This window comes from Sapajus apella, unplaced genomic scaffold (genome assembly GCF_009761245.1).
Source record: "Sapajus apella isolate SASKATOON/1434 unplaced genomic scaffold, GSC_monkey_1.0 scaffold103, whole genome shotgun sequence".
NCBI lineage: Eukaryota > Metazoa > Chordata > Mammalia > Primates > Cebidae > Sapajus > Sapajus apella.
This window is the reverse complement of record NW_022437043.1, coordinates 4408835-4435926: the sequence shown is the minus strand read 5'-3', so window position 1 is coordinate 4435926 and position 27092 is coordinate 4408835. Positions and strand designations below refer to the sequence as shown.

The window sequence follows — 27092 nt, the reverse complement described above, 5'->3', positions numbered from 1 at the left end:
AACATCTTAAATTCCCCCTACAACAAAGGACAGCCCCCCAACAGCAAACAGCTATCCAGTCCAAAATGTCAACAGTGCCAAGTTTGTGAAACTCTAATTTGGTGCTTTCCTGAACAAAATTCACTCTTTCTTCAGCCTGCAGTCTCATAAATATGTCAGTAAAATATGAATGGGCCAATTTAGCCTCAAAAGTGAATAAAAGGTAAGCCAAATGAGAATTTATTTCAAATGTAAAGTTCATAGAGCATACAAGTGAGGCCTCTCAAATCCCCTGGATGTGCCTGTCAAAATTTACACAGAGCCCAATGTCTGGGGCCACAAAGAGATCAGAAGATAAGCAAGGCCACAGAAGCCCACAATATTAGAGCTGACTGACCATTTTTAAACCAGAAGTAGGACCTCCATTTCTACACAGACTAAGACCTATATACTTAGTCACAGCTGGTCATCTTACCCTCTCCAGGTCCTGGCGTAGGTGCATAAACATTCTCATTCGAGTATGAATGCTTTCCTCTTTTGGCTGCACTAGACCATTTTCTTCATCCTCCTTTGGAGGAAATAATGGCTTATTGAAGTTACTTTTCCGCTTCAGTTTCCAGTAGTTATAGATAAAGTCCACAGCTAATATGGGCATCCCCAGCTCTGTGGCCACATCTTCCACTCGTACCAAGGAATAGAACTCCTCCTCCAGCTCCCGAAGCTTCTGTGCCCGCAGGCTGGTTTTCTCACTTTTGGCCTGGCTCTGCTCTGTAGCCCTGTGGTGGGGGTACTCAGCTTCTCCAAGTTTCTGCTTGTTTTGGCTATGCTTGAGGCAGTATGATTTGAACTTCACTTCGTCTCCCTCATCTAGGATGGTCTTCATCTCTAGGCCGTGCTCAAAGGCACAGGTGACGTGGAAGGCAGTAATGCAGCTTTTTACAGAGCACTATAGGAAGAAAATATGTGTCAAGGTGGCAGGGTTTGAGGAAAAGGCAGAGCCCTATGTTTCTGGACCTACCTACACTGATAGCTTGTAGGAAGCAAAGGAAAGACCAGGAGAAAGTTAGTTCTAAATTGACTGTAACAGATGCTTTACAAGTAACCCAAGAAAACTGTTCTTACAGAAAACAGCAAACACAGAGGCCAAAAAAATTCAAACACCGCTTTTGAGGTTTCAGCTCAAGCATTCAAGCATCAAGTTTTTCTGAGATCCTTTCCTTGGCTCCTGTAAACAGTCATGTAGTCTCTTCTCTGTATCTCCCACATCACCCTATAAATGCCTTTATAATGGTGCTTTTCACACTGTATCTATAATACAACAATTGTCAAGTTCTTGGGCATAGATCTTAAAAACAGAAGCTGTGTCTTTCATTTTGCATTGTTATTAAATATTGAACAAGCAGTTGCTCAGAAAATGCTTCTAAACAAAAGAAAATACACAAAGTCAGTATTATTGCTAGAGCATCCATTGGTTCTAAAAACGTCACAGGAATTCCAATATCTAAGTAACCTAACTTCTTGAATTTTTGTTTTAAACATAAAAATTTTATGCTGGGGCACAGTGGCTCACGCTTGTAATCCCAGTGCTTTGGGAGGCTGAGGCAGGTGGATCACTTGAGGCCAGGAGTTCGAGACCAGCCTAGGCAACATGGCGAAACCCTGTTTCTACTAAAGATACAAAAGCTATCTGGGCATGGTGGCACAGGCCTATAGTCCCAGCTACTTGGGAGGCTAAGGCATGAGAACTGCTTGAACCCGGGAGGTCCAGGCTGCAGTGAGCCAAGATCACATCACTGTACTCCAGCCTGGGCAACAGAGCAAGATCCTGTCTCAAAAATAATTTTTTTAAATAAAAATATTTTAAAACAGAGACGGAATCTATGTTGCCCACGCTGGTCTTGAACTCCTGGGCTCAAGTGATCCACCCACCTCAGCCCCCCAAAGTGTTGGGATTATAGGTGTGAGCCACCGCGCCTGGTGAAATTGTTCTTATAGAATTGAGCTGTCCAACTTGGTAGCCAAGTAGCTATTTAAATACACACACATATATGTATGTATGTATATATATATATATATTTTTTGAGATGGTGTCTCCCTCTGTTGTCCAGGCTACAGCACGGTGGTGCAATCTCGGCTCACTGCAACCTTTGCCTCCCAGGTTCAAGTGATTCTGTTGCCTCAGCCTCCCAAGTAGCTGTGACTACAGGTATGTGCCACCTTGCCTGGCTAATTTTTTTGTTTTTTTGAGATGGAGTTTGGCTCTTGTTGCCCACGCTGTAGTGCAATGGCATGCTCTCAGCTCACTGCAATCTCTGTCTCTCGGGTTCAAGCGATTCTCCTGCCTCAGCCTCCCAAGTAGCTGGGATTACAGGCATGCGCCAACCCGCAAGCCTAATTTTGTATTTTTAGGAGAGACGAGGTTTCTCCGTGTTGGTCAAGCTGGTCTTGAACTCACGATCTCAGGTGATCTGCCTGCTTCAGCCTTCTAAAGTGCTAGGATTACAGGCGTGAGCCACCGCATCTGGCACAATTTTCGTATTTTTAGTAGAGATGGGGTTTCACTATGTTGGTCAGGTTGGTCTCAAACTCTTGACCTCAAGTGATCTGCCTACCTCGGCCTCCCAAAGTGCTGGGATTACAGGCGTGAGCCACTGTGCCCGGCCTTAAGTTTAAATTAATTAAAATTATGTATAATTAAAAATTTAGTTTCTCAGTCACACTAGCCACATTTTAAACATAGTAGACAGCACAGACATAAAACATTTCCATCACTGTGGAAAGTTTTTTTGAGACAGAGTCTTGCTCTGTTGCCAAGGCGGGAGAGCAGTGGCACAATCTCGGCTCACTGCAACCTCCACCTGCAGGGTTCAAGTGATTCAAGGAGCTGGGACTACAAGTGCCTGCCACCACGGCCGGCTAATTTTTTTTGTATTTTTGGTAGAGATGGGGTTTTACTGTGTTGGCCAGAATGGTCTCGAATGCCTGACCTCAGGTGATCCTCCTGCCTCGGCCTCCCAAAGTGCTGGGATTACAGGTGTGAGCCATTGTGCCTGGCCTACTGTGGAAAGTTCTGTTGAACAGTATGGTTACAGACAATCTGAAATTAAGTTTATAATATTCTGCCATTCAGTCACAGATTTAACACATTTATTAAGCATTACTATGCAGTATATAGTGACTATTCATAGGGGGCAGAGGAGCAAGGACCTGACCCATGACTGCTATACTCCTGTGCTTCAGTTAGCCTTAATTACAATTTGTTATGGTTACAATGTTACAGTTTTCCTTCCAAAGACTGATTGATTGATTGACACAGGGTCTCACTCTGTTGCCCAGGCTGGAGTGCAGTGGCGCGATTTCGGTTCACTGCAACCTCTGCCTCCCAGACTCAAGTGATCCTCCCACCTCAGCCTCGTAAGTAGCTGGGATTATAGGGGTGTGTCACCATGTCCAGCTAATTTTTCTATTTTAGTAGAGACAGCGTTTTACCATTTGGCCAGGCTGGTCTCGAACTCCTGACCTCAAATGATCTGCCTGCCTTGGCCTCCCAAAGTACTGGGATTATAGGCATAAGCCACTATGATGGGCCTAATTTTTTTTTTTTTTTTTTTTTTTTGAGATAGAGGAGTCTTGCTCTGTCACCCAGGCTGGAGTGCAGTAGCACAATCTCAGCTCACTGCAACCTCTGCCTCCTGGGTTCAAGTGATTCTCCTGCCTCAGCCTCCCAAGTAGCTGGGATTACAGGCGCCCACCACCTCCTGACCTCAGGTGATCCACCCGCCTGGGCCTCCCAAAGTGATTACAGGCGTGAGTCACTGCTCCGGTCCCCTTTTTTTTTTTTTTTTTTTTTTTTTGAGAGATGGTCTCACTTTGCTGCCCAGGCTGGAGTGCAGTGGTGCAAGCTCAGCTCTCTGTAACCTCTGCCTCCTGGGTTCAATCAGTTCTCTTGCCTCAGTCTTTCAAGTAGCTGGGACTACAGGTATGCACCACCATGCCTGGCTAATGTTTGTATTTTTAGTAGAGACGGGGTTTCACCATGTTGGCCAGGCCGGTCTGGTCTTGAACTCTTGGCCTCAGGTGATTCACCTACCTCGGCCTCCCAAAATGCTGGGATTACACACGTGAGCCACTGCACCCCGCTTCCAAATATTTAAAATGCATGAGTGCACCTATGTGTTTATGTAGAGGAAGTAGGGAAAGTAAGGAAAGATTTGTTTCTAAGGAAATAATGGAACTCATCGTTAAAGCCGAGTCTTAACTCTTATATATGAATTAAGAAAAAGAATGCAAAGGCCTGACAGATCATCTTAGATTGAAAAATTTAACACCTAAGAGAATACTGGCAACTGTCAAAGTTTTAATGGGGCATATTCTATATTCCATTTAAACGAATTTCATATGATAAAGAATACCAGGGATGGAATATAATTCTAAGATCATCTAATCCAGCCTCACATTTATTATTGCTTGAATTTCCTCTAGAATAATTGATTTTCTACCTCCATCCCAGACTCTATACACCTCCCCCTCCACTTTCCTATTAATTCTCCCACTGATAAGAAACTCCTAAGATGGTCCATCCTGGCTTTCAACACCACTATCAGAAAAGTCTGTTATATTACACTGAAGCCTCACGAAAATGAGGATGATGAAAGTTCAAGATGTACTTTTATCTGGGTAACTTTTTTTATCAGCTGGCTAAGAAACTGGTCAGACATTTGAAAAACAAAAGTAAAAGGTATTCTTTAACAAAAGATTTAAAGTGATGGGCAGAGTACTCTTTTGTTGTTTAATAAGATATGGGAAGAAAAAGCAAATGATTTTCTATTCAAGGGAATGAATAAGTGACATTAAACTACTATTATTAGGAAGCTAAAAATAGGTCTTCTCAGGTCAAATTTATAGAATGTTTATAGAATATAGAGACATAAATATAAACATAAATTACTCAAAAGATAATGCACAGACAAGAACTGGGTAGTTATAAGAAAAATATAATACCTCTTAAGAAACTGCCATAAAATCCAGAGTTTCAAAAAAAAATAATTCTGTGGTATTTATCGCTGAAGATCTATATATTTTGGTGGTGAAAAAACGTTGGTCAATGGGTACCAAGTTATAATTGGGAGGAATAAGTTCTGGTGTTCTATTGCACAGGGTGACGATAGTTAACAGAAGGGTATTATATTTTATAAAATAACTGGAAGAGAGGCTTTTGATTGTTCTCACCATAAAGAAATGATAAATGCATGAGATGAATATGCTAAATATCCTGATTTGACTATATAACATAAAGACATCAAATTCTACCCCCACAAATATGTACAATTACAATGTGTTAATAAAAATTGCAATTTAAAAGATAAAACTTGGGCTGGGCATGGTGGCTCACACCTGCAATCCCGGCACTTTGGGAGGCTGAGGTGAGAAGATCGCTTGAGCTCAGAAGTTTGAGACCAGCCTGAGTAACATAATGAGACCTTGTCTCTACTAAAATAAAAAAATTAACAGAGTATGGTGGCACAAGCCTGTAGTTCTCGGGTGGCTGAGGTGGGAGGATCGCTTGAGCTCAGGAGGTCGAGGCTATAGGGAACCACGATTGTGCCACTGCACTCCAGCCTGGGTGACAAGAGACCCTGTCTCCAAAAAAAAAAAAAAAAAAGATACAGTTTTACTAAAGATCACCTAGACTGCAAAACAACAAAAACCATAAAGTAATATTACCACTAAAGGAAAGAAGAAGAGGACTGGGTGCAGTGGCTCACACCTGTAATCCCAGCACATTGGGAAGTGGAGGCAGGTGGATCACAAGGTCAGGAGTTTGAGACCAGCCTGGCCAACATGGTGAGACCCTGTCTCTACTAAAGATACAGAAAATTAGCCAGGCATGGTGACACGAACCTGTAATCCCAGCTACTCAGGAGGCTGAGGCAGGAGAATTGCTTGAACCTGGGAGGTGGAGGTTGCAGTGAGTTGAGATTGCACCACTGCACTCCAGCCTGAGTGACAGGGCAAGACTCCCTCTCAAACAAACAAACAAAAAAGGCTGGGAGAGGTGAGGTGGCTCATGCCTGTAATCCCAGCACTTTGGGAAGGGGAGGCAGGTGGATCACAAGGTTAGGAGTTTGAGACCAGCCTGGCCAACATGGTGAAACCCCGTCTCTACTAAAAATACAAAAAATTAACTGGGTGTGATGATGTGTGCCTGTAATCCCAGCTATTTGGGAGGCTGAGGCAGGAGAATCGCATGAACCTGGGAGGTGGAGGTTGCAGTGAGCTGAGATCACACCATTGCACTCCAGCCTGGGCGACAGTTGGAGACTTTGTCTCAAAGAAAAAAAAAAAAAAAAAGAGCAAGGTGCAGTGGCTCATGCCTATAATCCCAGCATTTGGAAGGCCAAGGCACAAGGATTGCTGGAGTCCAGGAGCTCAAGACCAGCCTGGGCAACATGACAAAATGCTGTCTCTACAAAAAATACAAAAATTAGCTGGGTGTGGTGGCACACACCTATAGTGCTGGCTACTAGGGATGCTGAGGTGGAAGCCCGGGAAGTTGAAGCTGCAGTGAGCCCTGATCGTGCCACTGCACTCCAGCATTCAAGGCTGGGCAATAGGAGTAGGAAAGGAAAAAAAAGGAAAAGGAAAAAGGAAAGGAAAGGAAAGGAGAAGAAGAAAGGAGCCAGTCAGATACTATTTGCTTTTTTTCTAAAACATATGTCTGGCACATTCTATTAAACAAAACGCCTCTGCATACATCTCACTTATTTCTACTGTAACCACAGAAGGTGATGGAGAGGTTTTATTATGCCCATTTAAAAATATATTTTTACATTTACAAATTTAAAATAAAAAAATTGAGATAGCACTGTTCTCACTATGGCAAGCAAATAGCACTTGTACAATGCATCTTTTATACATGTGTCTTTAAACACTTTATTACATGCATTACAGCATGGTCATTATATTCATTCACTGAAATGACAAACAGCTTTACTAAGATATATTTTATATACCATAGTTCACCAGTTTAATGTGTACATTTCAATGGTTTTCAGTATATTTACAGCCATGCAACCACTGCCACTACCTAATTTCAGGACATTTTCATCACCCCTCACCCAAATCTTGTGTCCATTTGTAGTTACTCCCTGTTACCAACTCCAGGTTGGGGCTGGAGTTGGTAATCTACTTTCTGTCTCTATCAATGTGGAGTTGGTAATCTACTTTCTGTCTCTATGAATGTGCCCATTCTGGACATTTCATATAAGTGGAATAATAACAATATGTGGCTGTGTGAGTCTAGCTTCTTTCACTTAGCGTGTTCTTCAGGTTCATCTATGTTGTATCATGTATTAGAACTTCATTCCTTTTTATGGCCAAAAAAATAATTGCATGGATATACCCCATTTCATCAAGTTGATGAACATTTGGGTTGCTTTAACTTTTTGCCTGTTATGAAATAATGCTGCTATGAAAATTCATGCAGCAATTTTTGTGTGAATATACGTTTTTATTTCTCTCTGGTATTGTGCAGTAAAGGATAACCTTGTCTAAAGAAAGGTCTGGCTGTTTGTCTGCAGTGCCTTAGAAGGAACCTTAAGCCCCTGGAATGTCCTGCCTGATAAGAGTGTCCTTGTTTACCTTGGGTCCTTGGGCCAAGTGAGATAGTCTATGCTAATGATGTGATTTATGGTAAAGACTTTCACCTCTGGAGGGACTGGTGAGTAAGGTCAGCCATGTGGATGGTGAGCAATGCCTACATGGCCACCTCTCAATAAAATCGCTGAACACCAAAGGTGAGCTTTCCTGGCTGGCAATACTCTGTGTGTATTACACATTGTTGCTGGGAGGAGTAAGCACTGTCTGCACAACTCCACTGGCAGGGTAACTGGAAGCTGCATTACAGATCTCTCCTGGACCAGGCCTTATGCACCTCTTTCCTTGGCTAATTTTAAATCTGTATCTTTTCACTGTAATAAACTACAACTGTGAGTATAATTGTTCATCTGAGTTCTGTCAGTCCTTCTAGTGAATTACTGAACCTGAGAATGGTCTTAGTGATCTCTTAAACTGCAGGTATACACTTAGGAGTAGAATTACTGGTTTATAAGGTAACTCTATGTTTAACATTTTGAGAAACTGACAAACTTTTTTCATAGCAGCTGCATCATTTTTACTCCCACCAGCAATGCATGAGGGTTCCAATTTTTCCACATCCTTGATTGTTTGCCTTTCTTATTACTGCCACCCTAGCAGGTATGAAATGGTATCTCACTGTGGCTTATTTACTTTTAAAGGGGGGAAAATAATTTTCTACGTATTCTTCAGGAATTATAGAAAAAATAATTTTTCAAATGCTTTCACTAGAGGGAAAATGCTACCTTTTACAAATCCACATACGTAAGAAGAGTTTCTGTGCCCAGGCTGATATTGAACTTCTGGCTTTAAACAATCCTCTTGCCTTGGCCCCCCAAAGCACTGGGATTTTAGGCATGAGCCACGGCATCCAACCCAAAGTTTTTTCAAAGAGGAATGATATGTCTTAATTCCTAAAGTCTCTGGTGTTCTTTTTCAAGATTTTTATGCCAACCATTCTATCTTATTCAATTTCCATCCCACACCTCAAGCCCTCAAGCATTTATCCTTTCCTTGTGTTACAAACAATCCAATTATACCCTTTTAGTTATTTTAAAACAATCATTCATCATGACCAAGTGGGATTTATCCTAGGTATGCAAGGATGGCTCAACATGCACGAATCAATCAGTGTGAAAAATCGTATCTTCAGGATGAAGGACAAAAACCGTATGATTGCTTCAATTGATATTGAAAAAGCATTTGATAAAATTCAACATCCTTCCCTGATAAAAACCCTCAAAAAAGTGGTCACAGTGAATGATATTTTTAAAGTGCTGTTGAATTTGGTGTGCTAGTACTTTGTTGAGGATTTCTGCATCAATGTTCATCCAGAACACTGGCCTGTAGTTTTCTTTTTTTGATGTGTCTTTGTCTGGTTTTGGTATCAGGGCAATACTGGCTTTGTAGAGTGAGTTTAAAAGTATTCCCTTCTATTTTTTTTGGAATAGTTTGAGTAAGATTGGTACTAGTTCTTTAAATGTTTTATAAAATTCAGCAGTAAAGCCAATAGGTCCCAGTATTTTCTTTGCAGGTAGATTTTATTTACAATGGCTTCCATTTCACTATCTGTTACTGGCCCATTCAGATTTTAAGTTTCATCATGGTTCAATCTTGGTAGGTTGTATGTATCTAGGAATTTGTTTCTTCGAGGTTTTCCAATTTGTTGGCATATAGTTGTTCATAGTAGCCTCTAACGATCCTTTGAATTTCTGCAGTATCAGTAGTAATGTCTCCTTTTTCATCTCTGATTTTATTTATTTGGGTTTTCTCTCTTTTTCTCAGTGAGCTGGGCTAAAGGTTTGGTGATTTTGTCTTTTCAAAAAACCAACGTTTTGTTTTGTTGATCTTTGTTTTTTTCCATTTCAACTACACTTATTTCTGCTCTGATCTTTATATTTCTTTTCTTCTATTAATCTAGGGTTAAGTTTACTTGTTTTTCTGGTTCTTTAAGATGCATCATTAGGTTTGAGGATTTTCTACTTTTTTGATATACATGCTTATTGTTATAAACTTTCCTCTTAGTATTGCTTTTGCTATATCCCATAGGTTTTGGTATGTTGTGTCCCCCCCCTCCCCCTTTTTTTTTGTTTCAAGACATTTTGAAATTTTCTTCTTAATTCCTTCACTGACCTACTGGTTGTTCAGGAGCATGCTGTTTAATTTCCAAGTGTCTGTATAGTCTCCAATTCTTCTTGTTGCTGATTTCTAGTTTTATTCCACTGTGGCCAGAGAAGATAACTGATGATTTCAATTTTTCTGAATTATTTTAAGACTTGTTTTGGCACCTGACATATGATCTATCCTTGAGAATACTCCATGTGCTGAGTAGAAGAATGTGTATTCTGCAGCTGTTAGATAAAATGTTCTATAAATATCTATTATGTTGATTTGGTCTGTAGTACAGATTAAATCTGATACTTCATTTTTTATCTGGATGATTTGTCCAATGCTGAAAGCAAGGTATTAAAGTCTCTATTATTTCATTGGGTTCTCTCTCTCTCTCTAATAATATTTGCTTTATATTTCTGGGTGCTCCAGAATTGGGTGTATATCTATTTACAACTGTTCTATGCTCTTGCTGAACTGAACGCTTTATCAATATATAATGATCTTTTTGTCTCTTTTTATAGTTTTTGTCTTGAAATCTATTTTGTCTGATGTAAGTATAGCTACTTCTGCTTTTTCATTTCTATTTGCATGGAATATCTTTTTCCATCGCTTTATTTTCAGCCTATGTGTGTCTTTACAGTAAAGCGTGTTTCCTATAAGCAACAGATAACTGGGCCTTGTTTTTGTATTGATTCAGCCACTCTGTGTCTTTTTTTTTTCAGTCTTCTCATTACACAATTTTGTTGTTTTTTTTTTCACTCTGTATCTTTTGATTGGAGAGTTTTATCCATTTGCAGTCAATATTATTGATAAAGTAAGGACTTATTCCTGCCATTTTATTTGTTTTCTGGTTGTCTTGTGGTCTTTTCTTCCTTCCGTCTTTCGTTCTTGTCTTGCTTTTAGTGAAGGTGATTTTCTCAGGTGGTATATCTTAACTTCTGGCTTTTTATTTTTGTGTGTATCTGTTTTATGTTTTTGATTTGAGGTGTACCACGGGCCTTGCAAATAATATCTTATAACCCATTATTTTAAACTGATGACAGCTTAATACTGATTACATAAACAAATTAACAAAGAAGCAAGGAGAAAACAAAAACTCTACACTTCAAATTCATTCCCTTGCTTAACTTTTTGTTGTTTCTACTTATATCTTATTATACTGTCCATGTCTTCAAAAGTTGTTCTAGTTATTATTTTTGATTGGCTCATCTTTTTGTCTTTCTATTCAAGGTGGGAGTAGTTTTTATACCACAATAAGAATATTCTATGTTTTTCCTGTGTACTATTACCAGTGAGTTTTGTACCTTCAGATAATTTCTTATTGCCATTAACGTCCTTTTCTTTCAAGACTGAAGAACTCCCTTTAACATTTTTTGTAGGACAGATCTGGTGTTGATGAAATCCCTCAGCTTTTGTTTATTTGGGAAAGTCTTTATTTCTCTTTCATATTTGAACAACATATTCACCGCATATGCTATTCTAGGAAAAAAGTTTTTCTCCTTCAACACTTTTAATATGCCATTCCACTCTCCTGGCCTGTAAGGTTTCCACTGAAAAGCCTGCTGCCAGATGTATTGGAGATCCATTGTATGTTATTTGTTTCTTTTTCTCTTGCTGTTTTTAGGGTCCCTTTAAACCAAGTTTTGCTCTTGTTGCCTAGGCTGGAGTGCAATGGCATGATCTTGGCTCACTGCAACCTCTGCCTCCCATGTTCAAGTGATTCTCCTGCCTCAGCCTCCCAAGTAGCTGGGATTATAGGCGCATGCCACCATGCTCGGCTAATTTTTGAATTTTTAGTAGAAACAGAGTTTCATCAGTATTGGTCAGGCTGGTCTCAAACTTCTGACCTCAAGTGATCTGCCCACTTCAGCCTGCTAAAATGCTGAGATTACAGGCATGAGCCACCATGCCTGGCCTAGGGTCCTTTCTTTAACCTTAAGCTTTGGGAGTTTGATTATTAAATGTCTTGAGGTAGTCTTATTTCAGCTAAACATGGTTGATGTTTTATAACCTTCTTTTACTTGAATATTGATATATGTTTCTCTATATTTGGGAAGTTCTCTGTTATTATCCCTTTGAATAAACTTTCTACCTTGATCTCTCTACCTCCTCTTTAAGGCCAATAATTCTTAGATTTGCCCTTCTGAGGCTATTTTCTAGATCCTGTAGGCATGCTTCATTCCTTTTCCTTTTGTTTCCACTCACTGTGCATTTTCAAATAGCTTGTCTTGAGGCTCACTAATTCTTCTGCTTAAGTCTGCTGTTAAGAGGCTCTGGTGTATTCTTTGGTCTGTCAATTGCATTTTTCAGCTCCAGAATTTCTGCTTGATTCTTTGCCATTATTTCAATGCCTTTGTTAAATTTATCTGATGGGATTCTGAATTCCTTCTCTGTGCTATCTTGGATTTTGCTGAACTTCCTTAAAATAGCTACTTTGAATTTTCCATCTGAAAGGTCTCTCCAGGATTAATCACTGTTGCCTTATTTAGTTCATTTTGTGAGGTCATGTTTTCCTAGATAGTCTTGATGCATGTGACAGTGTCTGGGCACTGAAGAGTTAGGCATTTATTGTGGTCTTTGCAGTCTGTGCTTGTTTGTATCCATCCTTCTTCAGAAGACTTTCCAGGTATTCAGAGGGACTTGAATTGTGATCTAAGTCTTTGGTCACTACGACCATACTTGCTTTAGAAGGTACCCCAAGCCTGGTAATGCCATGGCTCTTGCTGAATCGTAGATGCACTGCCTTGGTGTTATTGGGTAAGATTTGGAAGAACTCCCTGGATTAACAGGCAGAGACTCTTGTTCTTTTCCCTTATTTCCCTCTAAACAAATGAAGTCTCTTTCTCTGTGCTGAGTTGCCTGGAGATGGAGGAGGGCTAATACAAGCACCCCTATGGCCCCTACCACTGGGACTGCACCTAGTCAGACCTAAAGCCAGCAAATCATTGGGTCTTACCCAAGGCCTGCAGTGATCACTGCCTGGCTACTACTTACATTCATTCAAGTCCCAAGGGCTCTATAATCAGTAGGTGGCAAATACAGCAAGGCTTGAGTCCTTCCTTTCAGGGTGGCAAATTCCTCCTGGCCCTGGGTGGGCCCAGAGATGCTATCTAGGAGCCAAGACCTGGAATCAAGAACCTTAGGAATCTATCTGATACTTTCTTCTACTGTGGCTGAGCTGGCACCCAAGCCACATGACAAAGTCCTTTCTACTTTTCCCTCCCCTTGCCTCAAGGAGAGGGGTCTCTGTAATGAAATTCCTTATAATCAAAATTTTAAGTATCAATTTGGTAAAAGCTTTATAAAATAAAGAACCTGAACTCAAGTAATGAAAATAAGAACCATTGCTCTGCAAATGAGAAACTTACATCAGAATGTTTCATCTCTCAATCTGTTCATCTATCCGTTTATCAATTTAATATTTATTTATTTGTCTACCATGCACAGGTGTGGAGGATCTGAGGATGAAAGTCTAAGCTTGCAGTCTACTGGGGCAGATAAAACTGACAGATAAATAACCATAATAGAGGCAGAATGTGGTAATTCAGGGCTGTAATGCAAATCCAGGTCTGTTAAGGTCAAGACCAATATTTTCTCTCACCAAAGTCTTATTGCCAATTACTAACTAATGTAGAAAAAAATAAGCCTGGGCAACATAGCAAGACCCTACCTCTACAAAACAAAAAAAATTAGCCAGGCATGGTGGCGTGTGCCTATAGACCTAGCTATTTGGGAGACTGAGGTGGAAGGACTGCTAAGGTTATAGTGAGCTCTGATCTCACACCACTGCACTCTAGCATGAGTGACAAAAAAAAAGAAAGCACAGTGGCTCATGCCTGTAATCCCAGCACTTTGAATTGGAAGGCCAAGGCAGGAGGATCATTTGAGGCCAGGAGTTTGAGACCAGCCTGGGCAACACAGTGAAATCCTGTCTCTACAAAAAAACTTTAAAAATTAGACAGGTGTAGTGGTATGCACCTGTGGTCTCAGCTACTCGGGAGGATCGTTTGAACCCAAGAGTTCAAAGCTGCAATGAGCTATGACTGTGCCACTTCACTCCAGCCTAGGTGACAGAGTGAGACCCTGTCCTAAAACAAAAACAAAATAAAAGCAAAAATAGGGAAAAACTGCAGGGACCACAATAAAGAAAATAAGTAAGTTACTGGATATAAATCCAATGTGCTACTATAAAATGACCAAATAATAACTGAAAAATGAAAAATATCTTATTTTTAGAGGGGGAAATGCATATCACAAATGAATCCATAGTACAGTAAAATATTAATGTATTTATTCAATAAACCCTAATTAAGCACTAAGAATGGGCAGGCACTCTACTTCGTGCCAGGGAAATTCACAGAAGAATGAGGCACAATCTTGGCCCTCAAGGGACTCACAAATGGGCAGCAACCAGGAGAGAGCTTAGATAAAAACACAAAGGCAATGTCCTAGGGTAGTAGTCCCCATGGAAAGGGTTTTCCTTTAAATATTTTTCCTCTATGATTGTTAAAGTGCCATAATTAAAATAAATAAAATCATCCAAAAAAGGTTAAAAAAAAGGGGGAAGTATCCAATTCTGTCAGATATAAGAATGAATTTAGGCCAGGTGCAGTGGCTTACACCTGTAATCCCAGCACTTTGGGAAGCCGAGGTGGGTGGATCACGAGGTCAAGAGATTGAGACCATCCTGGCCAACATGGTGAAACGCTGTCTCTACTAAAAATACAAAAAAAAGCTGGGCATGGTGGTGCACACCTGTAGTTCCAGCTACTTGGGAGGTTGAGGCAGGAGAATTGCTTGAACCCAGGAGGCGGAGGTCGCAGTGAGCTGAGGTCACACCACTGCACTCCAGCCTGGAGACAGAGCAAGACTCCGTCTCAAAAAAAAAAAAAAAAAAAATTCAAAAAATTAAAAGAGCCGTTAGGGGTCCAGATTGTGTTCTTCAATTACAACTTCCCAGTAAAAGACCCTGGATTCCTTGGAGGAATAGCTAATCTCAGGTCTGGAGCAAGAAATCCACACGATAAGCCTGGAAAACATTGTCATGCCAGGCCAGAAGAAATCTCACGAAGCGCCTAGAGTCATTGGTCCTAAGCCATTGGTCCCCAACCTTTTTGGTACCAGGAACCAGTTTTGTGAAAGACAATTTTTCCATGGACTGGGGAGAGATGGTTTTGGGATGATTCAAGCACATTACATTTATTGTACACTTTATTTCTATTATTACACTGTAATATATAATTAATTATACAACTCACCATAATGTAGAATCAGTAGGAGCCCTGAGATTGTTTTCCTGCAACTAGATGGTCCCATCTGGGGGTGATGGGAGACAGTGACAGACCATCAGGCATTAAATTCTCATAAGGAGTGCTCAACCTAGATCCCTCACATGTGCAGTTCATAACAGGGTTCATGCCCCTACGAGAATCTAATGCCACCGATAATCTGACAGGAGGCGGAGCTCAGGAGGTAATGCTTGCTTGCTTGCCGCTTACCTCCTGCTGTGCAGCCTGGTTCCTAACAGGTCACGGACCAGTACCTGTCTATGGCCTGGGAGTGGGGACCCCTGCACTACGTAATGATACGTCCCCTCTTCGCCGAAGAAGGTCGGCAGGCAAATCTAACTCCAACCAGCTTGCAGTTCACATGCAGGAGGTCTCAGAGGTGAAAGGTCAGCCTTTCCATCCCTCTTGCCTGCAGAGTGATCTTACTACATTTGGGATAAAAGGAGAAATAACGTGGAATGAGAATGCAACCTTTGTGCCTTTGCTGGAGGTAACTGGCCATTCCCAATCCCATCCACATTTCTCCTAATTGCAGAAAACCAAATACCACATGTTCTCACTTATAAGTGAAGTAAGCATTGAGTAGACATGGACACAAAGAAGGGAACAACAGACATTGGGACCTACTTGAGGGCAAGAATTGAAAACCACCTGTTGGGTGTGATGCCGATTACCTGGGTGAGAAAGTTATCTGTACACCAAACCTCTGCAACACACAATCTACCCATGTAACAAACCTGCGCATGTACCCTTAAACAGAAAATAAAAGTTGGAAAGAGAAGGAAAAAAACAAAAAAGAAATCATGTCTTCTGCAGCAACATGGGCACAGCTGGAGGCCATTATTCTAAGCAAATTAATTCAGAAACAGATAACCAAATACCACATGTTCTCACTTACACTTACTATGCTCACTACATTAGTGATAAGACCAAATGTACTTCAAACCTCAGCATCATGCAATATACCCATGTAATAAATCTGTACATGTACCCCCCAAATTGAAAATAAAATTTGAAATTAAAAAAAAAAAAAAAGAACATGGGCCTCGTTGTTTGAGAATTACAGCCTATTTCCTCCCAGGATGGTATCGTCTAGCTTCGGAACTCATTTCATCAGCTCTTACAGCAAAGGATGAAGATAAACTATTACTACGAATACTGAAAAGAATAAGCTGAATGGTCCAGAGGCAACATCCAAAAAAGGGATTTCCAGAAATAGTCCGTACAATGGCAGAGCCCTAAGAGTGAGTGGGCAATCTTCTGAGTGACCTTTCAGTTAACAAAATACTCTCACTGGGAGGGTGAGTCCAGCCAATTTGGTGTTAGTTCACTCTACCACTTCTCATGGGGACTTACCTGAATACAAGCCCCTGTCTTCAACTTGCACAAGTTGCAAACTAAGGCCCACCGACTGGGTGGGATGTGGGATATCTTTGTGATTGGTTCCATCCTCTCAGGACAAGCAATGCTGACCTATAAATAAAATACCACCATAAGGCAAAGTACCGAGGCATCCCAGAAGTACCTTTCACAAACCATAAGTGATGTTACATAAAGCTAAGAACATCAAACAATGAGATAAGTCACATGTCTTAAGATTAATATGGAATCAAGAATAAACAAAACTCATTTCCATTGCTCAGTCCTTCACTCATTTCCAGTAATATAAATAATTCACGTATGGGATGAGAGAGCAGGAGTATAGACTTGGGATGAGAGAGCAGGAGTATAGACTAGGCATGGTTACCTTTTCCTTTTCTTTTTTTTTTTTTTAAAGAGACAAGGTCTCCCTCTGTCACTCAGTCTAGAGTTCAGTGGTGCAATCATGACCTACTACAGCCTTGAACTCCTGGGTTCAAGTGATCTTCCCAGCACAGCTTCTACCACACCTGGCTAATTTAAAAAAAATTCTTTTTGGTTTTTATCCAAGTAACAGGCAATAACAAATGCTGATAAGGAGTGGAGAAAAGAGAACTCTCATACACTGTGAAGAAAAGGAAACACTTATACACTGTTGGTGGGAATGTAAATTAGTACAACCACTATGCAGACCAGTTTGGAGGTTTCGCAAAAAAACAAAAAATAGAGCTACCATATTACCTAGCAATCCCACTGCTGGGTATGTACCCAAAAGAAAGGAAATCAGTATATCAAAGAGATATCTGTACTCCCATATTTTCTGCAGCAATGTTCATGATAGTCAAGATTTGGAAATAACCTAAGTGTCCACCAACAGAAGAATGGATAAAGAAATATGGTACATATATACAATGGAGTACTATTCAGCCATAAAAAAGAATGAAATCCTGTCATTTCCAACAACATGGATAGAACTAGAGGTCATTACATCAAGTGAAATAAGCCAGGCACAGAAAGATATACATTGCATATTGTCATTTATTTGTGGGATCTGAAAATAAAAACAACTGAACTCATGGAGATAGACACTAGGAGGATGGTTAGAAGAGGGTGGGAAGGGTAGTGGGGGACATGAGAGGGAGGTGGTGAGGATTAATGGGTACAAAAAGGATAGTTGGAATGAATGAATAAGACCTACTATTTGATAGCACAACAGGGTGACTATAGTCAAAACAGCTTTTTTTTTTTTTGAGACAGAGTTTCGCTCTTGTTGCCCAGGCTGGAGTGCAATGGTGCAATCTTAGCTCACTGCAACCTCCACCTCCTGGGTTCCAGTGATTCTCCTGTCTCAGCCTCCCAAGTAGCAGGGACTATAGGTGCACGCCACCACGCCTAGCTAATTTTTATATTTTTAGTAGAGATGGGGTTTCACCATGTTGACCCGGATGGTCTCGATCTTTTGACCTTGTGATCCACCCTCCTCGGTCTCCCAAACTGCTGGGATTACAGGCATGAGCCACCATGCCTGGCCCAAAATAACTTAATTGTACATATGAAAATAACTACAAGAGTATAAATGGATTGTTTGTAACACGAAAAGGATAAATGCTTGAGGGGATGAATACCCCATGTTCCACAACATCATTATTATTTATTACATGCCTGTATCAAAATCTCATGCATTCCATAAATATATACACCTAATATGTACCCACAAAAATTAAAAATTAATTTTTTTTTGTAGAGACCAGGTCTTGCTATGTTACCCCAGGCTGGTCTTGAACTCCTGGCCTCAAGTGATCCTCCTGCCTTGGCCTCCCAAAGTACTGGGATTACAGGCATGAGCCACTGCGCCCAGCCAAGGTTACCTTAATGAATCAAAGATAGCTACACTTTTACTTAGGAACGAAAGAAAGCTACTAAAAGAAGTAACTAAAATTCACAAAATCTAGCATCTGTCATGTTAAGAGATGGTGCTACATGCCTTGTTGTTTCATTTAATCAACTAAGGATGAAAAACAGAGGCAGTGACTAGTCTTTCCATATGGTTTACTAAAGAAGCATAATATTGTTGGAAAACAGTACATTTATGTAATGAGGAGACTGCAGAATGTAAGTAGAAAGGATGAGAATGACATTTTAAAACCAAAGTCTTTTAAAACCACGTAACTATCATGAGCTTACCCTATTCCCTCAGCCAAAGTAGCTTCAAAGTGAAATTAGTCCTTGGGAGACTGTTGAAAAGAATGGGATGCTTCTTTTTGTTTTCCTTTTTGAAACAGGGTCTCACTCTGTCACCTAGGCTAGAGTGCAGTGGCATGATCAGGGCTCACTGCAGCCTCAACCTCCCAGGCTCAAGCGATCCTCCTGCCTCAGTCCCCCCTAAGGTATCTGGGACTACAGGCATGCACCACCACACCTGGCTAATTTTTTGTATTTGTAGTAGAGATGGGTTTTTGCCATGTTGCCCAGGCTGTTCTCAAACTCTTGGACTCAAGTGATCTGCCCGCTTTGACCTACCAAAGTGCTGGAATTATAGGTGTGAGCCACTACACCCAGCAGAAAAGGATGTTTTTTTAAAAAAAGATGGAAACATTCTTTTTCACGTGAAAATAAGGGGTCAAGCAACTGCTGGTAAAAAGTATTTTCATTCCCCCCTCCCAAATATATAAATGAGTTTCTAAGAGAGATACAGCTTTAAAAGGTGAAGAACTCTCAAATAAGGATGCCAATGCCAAACTAGTACCGGTTCTGCCCACATCAGGAAACTAACAGAGAGATCTTGAATAGTCCAGAAGACACTGGAAACCAAAAACTAGAAACCACAAGACAGTGTCAATAACTGAGAAAGCTTATTTTATTTTTAAAGAGCTCTTCCTTAGTCATGTTCTGGACTTTTATAAGCTGAGAGAGCCTACTCTAGTAGCGAGGGGATTTGCTGCTAGAAAACAGTCATTCTCAAGTCAGAAACCTGAGTTTATTTTATGTCTAGATGTTCTTAGTGAGAAAAAAAGCTATCTAAAATTTTTAAAAAATACTGATGTCTATAGCCATAAGAATACAAGAGTATATATATGGGACTTTTAGTGTAACTCTGTGAGCTTCTTTATTAGACAGTAACTCCCCTGGAACCAATATTAACAAGATTAAAGACAGGAAAATCTTAAAGGAGAATGAGTTACTGATACAACATCAGCTCCCCATTAACTAGATTCTGCAGTCTCTCTTGTCATGTAGTTAAGCTGTCTAACAAATTTGCTGGCTTAGATAGTGGTTGGGGAGAGAGGGTACGAGTGGGATATTCACACAGCTGAAGAAAAAAAAAAAAAGGCAGCCATAAGAAGAAGAAATGTCTGGAAGCCCTGTTTTAATTAAGTTAGTGTACACGCAGCACTCAGGAAATACCAGCAACTGAAGGACGAGGCTAGATAATGAGAAATCGAATTTTGCATAAAGAAGAGCTTAGGTAGATGTTGAGTCTAAGCCCCGAAAAGAGCTTCAAAAAGTAAAGGGCATCTATCACAGTAGATAAAGAGCTATTGCTCACTTTATTTGTAATAGCCTAAACCCGGAACAACCCAAATGCCCATCAAAAGAAAATGAATAAATCAGAGTATACCCATACAACAGAATACTAGCAACAGAAAGGAATGAACTATTGATATACACCACAACATGGAATGTTAGCCAGACTGAAAAGAGTATATATTGTATGAAGTTTAAAACCAGACAAAACTAATCTATCGTGATATAGATAAAAATGGTGGTTGTTCTTGGGGACAGAGACTGGAAAGTGGCTATAGAGGATCTTTCTGGGGTGCTTTATGTCTATTTCTAGGATATTACATGTTTTGGTCTGAGTTGTGGTTACAGATATATACATGTGTAAAATATCACAAAACTCTACACTCAAAATTTGGTATCTTAAGTTTTAACTTAAAAATTTTTGCTGCTCACACCCTGATCTCTCCTCTTGTACAAATTTATCAATTTATACATGATATACCTAAATATCACATATATATTTGGGTATTATCTCAAATACCACTGGGAATACCACCTATATATATTAATCAGCATGGGCTTATATACACGTATGCATCCAAGTAGGATCTGAGGTAGCTCAAGTGGAAGCACTATTACTTCAGAAACATGCACAAGCATGAAGCATCTCCATACTAAGCCTGAGTCAGTCTGAATGTTGTGGGGAACAGGGACACTGTGGAGGAAATGGCCTCACGGGCCTGGATGAATTCTTACCTCTGGGATCCACAGGGCACAGCTGACATGAGCCCATTTAGTCCCTGTCCTGGTGGTCTTCATGGCTCCACCTTTCTTTGGACATAACACACACTGCGGATAAATGCCCAGGACACAGGAGCGACAAAGCCAGCTGCCTTCTGGGACCTTGAGGATGCCATAGCAGGCCTGGAGGTATGAGGAGGAGAGGGGAGAATGGTCAGCACCTTCTCACTAGGGTTGATATCTGTTCTGATACAAAGTCACAGAGTATCCTCTGCTTTTGGGAGAAAGGCAAATAAAGCTGAACAAGCTTACATCCAGTATTAATTTAAAAATACTCAAAAAGCAACTTCCAGCATCTGTCCTAAGATCAGCATGTCTGTCCATGAGAACTGACTTTAAGGATGATAAAACAAGACTAGGAGATACAGCCAATGGTAAGCCCAACTCTTATCTGAGTGTTGTGATTACAGCATTTTTTGGTCTGTGTTCTAAAGCTTCTTCAATGACTATGTATTATAATTAGTCAAACACTTATTGAACATTTCCTAAAAGTCATACCTTGTTGTGATCAAGAAAAAAGTGTTAGAAAATAAAGAGAATGAAACTTCTGAGGAGCAAATGAACTAACATTTATAAAAAGCCTATTAAGCGCCTGATCCATAAAAAGTACTCAGTAGGTGGGCATGGTGGCTCACGCCTATAATCCAGCACTTAGGGAGGCTGAGGTGGGTAGATTACCTGAGGTCAGGAGTTTGAGACCAACCTGACCAATATGGTGAAACCCCGTCTCTACTAAAAATATAAAAATTAGCTGGGTGTGGCAATGTGTGCCTGTAGTCCCAGCTACTGAGGAGGCTGAGACAGGAGAACTGCTTGAACCTGGGAGGCAGAGGCCGCAGTGAGCCAAGATTGCGCCACTGCACTCCAGCCTGGGTGACAGAGCAAGACTCTGTCCCCAAAAAAAAAAAAAAAAAAAAAAAAAAAGTACTCAGTAAATTGCAGCAATTGTTTGCTTGGGTTGAAGAAACAGGGACTTGTGAATGTATCTTGAATAGAATATTACACTAATCACAGTAATTTATAATGAGTTCTGGAAGGTGCTTCAAATTCTTTATGGAATGAAGTTGGAAGAATAAATGAATTACTGTGAGAGACTGGAGATTAGTTTGGGAAACATTCTAGACTCCCTTTTCGCTATCCCCAATTTTGCCCATCATTTCCTCCTTACTGCTCTACCCCTTTAGAGACTAACTGATTCAATATGGCAGCTTCAAAATTTCTGTCTGCCTCAGGAGATTCACCCTCAGTTCGAATTCAAGTTATAACAGTTACAATATCTGCCTCCCACAACCTGCTCCTTTTCCAAACTCCTTCTTTACATGTTACCACCATGCTTTCTATCTTCTAGATCCAAATTCCTGGACTTGTATTACTTACTTTCTTTCATCTGCTGACCTGGTGCTTGCTATCCTCCCTACAGTGGCCCCAAGACTCTGACCTTCCTCTCCATCCCCACCACTTGCTCTATTCAAGTTCTCATTATGCCATGCCTAGATTAATTTCTACATTTTCTTTTTCCCCCTTCATACCTTCAACCCTTCCTCTACTTGGTTGGTAGATTCTCCTCCTAAAACAATCCATACCATTGCAAAGAGGCAAACCTTTTAGATATTCTTTCTACCTTTACCTGCCCCCTACCACCCAAACTAGGGGTTGGCTGTTTTCCAAGGTCTGTTTTAGAAAGCCAACAAGCTAAGAATGGTTTTCACATTTTTAAAGGGTTGTAAAGAGTAGAATATGTAACAGAGACTGTATGTGGCCTACAAAGTCTGAAATATTTATCACAGCCCCTTAAAGAAAAAGTTTGCTCGTTCCTTGTTTAAAGCCTGCTGCTTCTTGCGCCTCACTATCTGATCTCACACCGTACTATGCCCAAACACAGGGCTTCTGACTTGGACAGGCAGGCCTCCTGCTTTTCTCCATAACTGGTCATTCTCATTATCATGTCCATGTGTCTAAGCAGTTTCCCTGCTCTACATGGTCAACTGTTCTTAGCATAGCTGGACCTTTCTCACCCTTCCAGACCTGGTTCAAACTCCAGGCCCCTTCAAAAACCCTGCTCAGGTCACTGCAGCCCCTTGTGTTTACCCCACTGCCTGACTCCTGTCTTCCACTCCATGCAATTTCCCTCACCAAGTACATAGTCAGCATTATGTATTCTCATTTATTTCTTTTGAAACAGGATTTTGCTCTGTCACCCAGGCTGGATGCCACGGCATCATCTCGGCTCACTGCAGCCTCGACTTCCTGGGCTCAAGCAATCGTCCCACCTTAGCCTCCTGAGTAGCTAGGACCATAGGCATGTGCCACCCCGCCCAGCTAATTTTTGTAGAGATGGGGTTTTGCCACACTGTCCAGGCTACTCAAAATCCTGGGCTCATGTGATACACCCTTTGGCCTCCCAAAGTGCTGGGATTACAGGTGTGAGCCACAGCACCTGGGCATCATGTATTCTTTTTCTCTACGTTTGCTGTTGTGTTTCCTCTCCTCAGTGAGATTTTAGTATTTTCTTTTAATCAACCCTGGCCTACAGAACTCAGTGAGATTTTACTAGAGGTAGAGCTGTTATCAATTTACCTGGAATGCTCCCTATGCTGAGCTTGAGTAGGTGATTAGATAGAACAAATTTATTTAGCTCAAGAACCGAAGCTGGACTGTAAGTAGGCTGCTCTCACAACAGCAAGGCATCATTTTACAAGGTTTCTAACCTTCAAAGCTCTTTCTCTGAGGCCCAGAGTGTTTGCTAGGAAACAAAAGCAAGTTTCCTCCCTAAAATAGAGTCTCTTTCAGATTAGCAGAAGAGAGGTCAGTGGCCAGCTCTTGGAATATCCTTTACTTCCTGTCCAGTCTACTGGGCAGAACATCATTTACTGAGACCTTCTGTGGACTTACTCATGGTCATAAGATCATAGATACATGTAAAAGGACTTGCAATGGTCCTAACTTCCACATTGTTTAAAGAAAAAATGTTAAATTCATTTTTAAAATCTAAAGGCTACTTATGTACACATCTCTTCCAAAGTACTGACCATAAGTGTACTTTTGTCACTGACGAACAAACACTGAATGTAATATGGTGTCAGTAAAGAAGAAAAATCATGTTTAATAAATTCAGATGTCAACATGTCCCCATTCTGTTAGGGCATAAACCAAATCTTCCAAGTCATTTTGTTACTTTTCAGTCAACAGAGGGAGCTCTAAGCTAAGTATCTCTTTACAATTCAAGTAAATATACTCACTTTGGAAGAATCTCTTTTATGTGAAACTTTATATGGTACCAATGTCCCAGCTTTAATACATACCAGTTTACATTCTGCAAGGTCTTGTCAGTTATTGTCATCTCATCTCTTTCTATGTGAGAAAGGGGTATCATTTATAGTCATTACCAGTATCATTTTCAAGCCTAATAAATAGCCTTGGAGATAATTATGCTACATTTAATATTGTTAAAGAACCTGAGAATACTTACTTAATATTCTGTCCCAACTATAAAGGACAAATATAGGAAATACATACAGATGACCTTTATGCTATTCCTTTTAAGCCTACTACAAATCCACAATCATTTACCTGAAACCTCTAGGGTAAGAAAAATTAGGAAATCCAGAATTGCTCAGATCTTAGGAAAGTGTATATACAGTATATGACCTAAGCCCTCAGTGGGACCAGGGGCAATACCATATAACCAAATAAATTAATAGTTCTCAAAAAAAATAGTTCTCTAACAAAATATATGAGTATTTACACAAAATGGATAAGGACTATAAATGGCCTCATACTGGGTGAGTTCTGGTATTGTCCTCAAATCAGTTCTGGTGTGAAACTTCAGCAAAAATGTGCATTTTTCAGAATTTTATAGTTTTGGAATTGTAGAGAAGGGACTGTGGGCTTCTATTGTGAGATATAATACTTAAATTCATAGATAGTAAAGATTTTCTGCTCTCAAAGTGTGATATAAATGCCAATAATTGGTAAAGTGAAGACAAATTTTCAAAATTCACTTTGTTAAAGGACAAAGTAAATGAAGAAAAAGACCCAATTGGCCACAGAATAATTCTGAATACCTTTTACATACAGGGGGTTAGGTTAGGTGGCCCAGGGAATTAAAATAATCTTAAGCCCTGGTTTCTATCTGCTGTTATCTATTCTAATTATTTTAGTCATTTTGTAGCCAGGATGATCTTTCTAAAATACAAATCATATCCTTCGGGGTTGATAGGACAGAACTGAAGCTCCTTAGTTTGTAAGAAGGTCCTTTACACATGTCTCTTGTATCCCTCTCTACCCTTACTCTCCATGCCTTCCCTACTCTACTCCGCCACTTTACAGTTCTGAAGTCTTCAGTTGCCTCTAATATACTTTGCCTGCTTTCACTATGCTGTCTCAACACGTTCTCCTCTCTGTCTGAACACATGTTGCTGGTTTACTTGACATCTCCTTTTGGACATTAAGGTTCAGCTTGGATGTGACCTCCTGGAAGTTGTCCCTGACCCTCATTTCTCACAAATGCACTTCCACAGCAGCTTGGACTTATATCTATAAAAACACTTGGCATATGATGCTAAATTGGCAGTTTCCTTTTATTTTTTACACCAGACTATGATCTCCCTGGGGGCAGAGACCATGTCTGCCTCTTCATCACTGACTGTGTCCTCAGCATGCAGCACAATCCTGGCCTATGGAGTACTGTACCTATTTGCTAGATAAATTAACAAAATGAATGAAATATACAACAGGTTCAGAAGAATGAAAAATCACTTACGGTAAGGGAGTTCAAGAAAGGACTTGAACTAGACCTTGAAAAATATGTAGATTTTTGATAGCAGGGAGGTAAGAGGACGCATTTACAAATTGGGATGTGGCAGAAACAGGGGAGATAGGACTGTGTCAGGGATATTAATCACTGTACCTTGAGTAACCTTATTTTGTTGTAGCGTAGTGCTTGTGGGCGAAAAAATGGAAAGAGCTGAAAAGAGGGTTGATATATTAATCATCATCATTAATTAAAAAGCCAGTGTAGGGCCAGGCGCGGTGGCTCACGCCTGTAATCCCAGCACTTTGGGAGGCCGAGGCGGGTGGATCACGAGGTCAAGAGATCGAGACCATCCTGGTCAACATGGTGAAACCCCGTCTCTACTAAAAATACAAAAAAAAAATTAGCTGGGCATGGTGGCGCGTGCCTGTAGTCCCGGCTACTCAGGAGGCTGAGGCAGGAGAATTGCCTGAACCCAGGAGGCGGAGGTTGCGGTGAGCCGAGATCGCACCATTGCACTCCAGCCTGGGTAACAAGAGTGAAACTCCGTCTCAAAAAAAAAAAGCCAGTGTGGTAGAAAGAATGACAAATAACCAGCTTAGGTAAAGTCACTTCACCTCTCCTGGTATTTGTGTAAAATTGAGGAGTTACACAGTCTTTTGTAGTCCTAAAATTCTGTGATCCTTAAAAGTGGGGTGGACCTTCTTGGGAGTGAAATTTATATGGGATGGGGGAGGGTCTTGAGTGCCAGGATAAGAAGTCCAGATTTCTATTTGTAGGAAGTGTAAACTCACCAAGGTTACTGACCGTGGGTGTAGCCTCATGAGGCCATGGAGATTTGAAGGTAGAGGAGAGACCCCAGACAGGCAGCAATGAGATCCCCCTCGCAGAGGGTATGGGGGGTGTGGGGACAAACTGAACAAGGCAATCCCAATGGTCTTGGCATAAAGTGACACAATAAAGACCTGGGTTTAGCCCTAAGGGGTAAAGTTAGTCAGCAAGTCATCTTGGGGGTCATAAGAAGTATTGTTTCTAGAGGAAATACTGAAGAACAACCAGGCCAAATCTTTATTGTCACCCATTAATGCGAGCTGCCCCAGATATGGGTGCTGGAGATCATCACTGAACTTCAGAAAGGCTGACCGTAGGGAGGTGACGGTCTCCACTCTCACTAACCTGATGCACACAGACGTTACACTTATCACAGAACACCATATCATTCCCTTCTTCACTGTCTGGAGAGCGGCACACATCACAGATCACATCTTCATCATACTCTATGCCTAGCCCTTCCTCTGTCTCAATAGCATGGTTCATATTTTCATGGCAATGGCGTTCCAGGACTTCTACTGTCTTTTCCATAAGATTCTCATCAACAGGCCCACAACCTGCACAGAAATACAATCAATCAATCAACCCATCAGTCAGTTGTCATTCCCAAATCACCCACTGTGAGCCCAGTGCAGGAGTGGGTAGGATTCTAAAGGATAAAAACATATCTTTCCTGCTCTAAAACAACCAGATTTCAAAAAATATTTTGCTAGTGCTACTCTAACATTTACGTATAATCACACATTAGTGTTTGACACATGAAAGGGGATATACATTTCACCATGTTCCTTAGAGATATGTTACTGACCCTTTCGATTTCTTGTCCAAAT

The 27092-nt window shown here is 40.7% G+C and overlaps 1 protein-coding gene across 4 annotated transcripts in view; it reads right to left on the bottom strand.

Annotated features, from left to right (window-relative positions):
- Positions 1 to 27092, bottom strand: part of JADE3 (jade family PHD finger 3) — a 150177-nt gene that overhangs the window by 6198 nt on the left and 116887 nt on the right. For all 4 annotated transcript variants that reach the window (XM_032258468.1, XM_032258469.1, XM_032258470.1 and 1 more), the window contains 4 exons: positions 26608 to 26819; positions 20634 to 20801; positions 16371 to 16487; positions 455 to 925 (listed from right to left, as the gene is read on the bottom strand). In XM_032258468.1, the coding sequence (XP_032114359.1) occupies positions 455 to 925; positions 16371 to 16487; positions 20634 to 20801; positions 26608 to 26819 (968 nt within the window). The remainder of the gene's footprint in view (positions 1 to 454; positions 926 to 16370; positions 16488 to 20633; positions 20802 to 26607; positions 26820 to 27092) is intronic.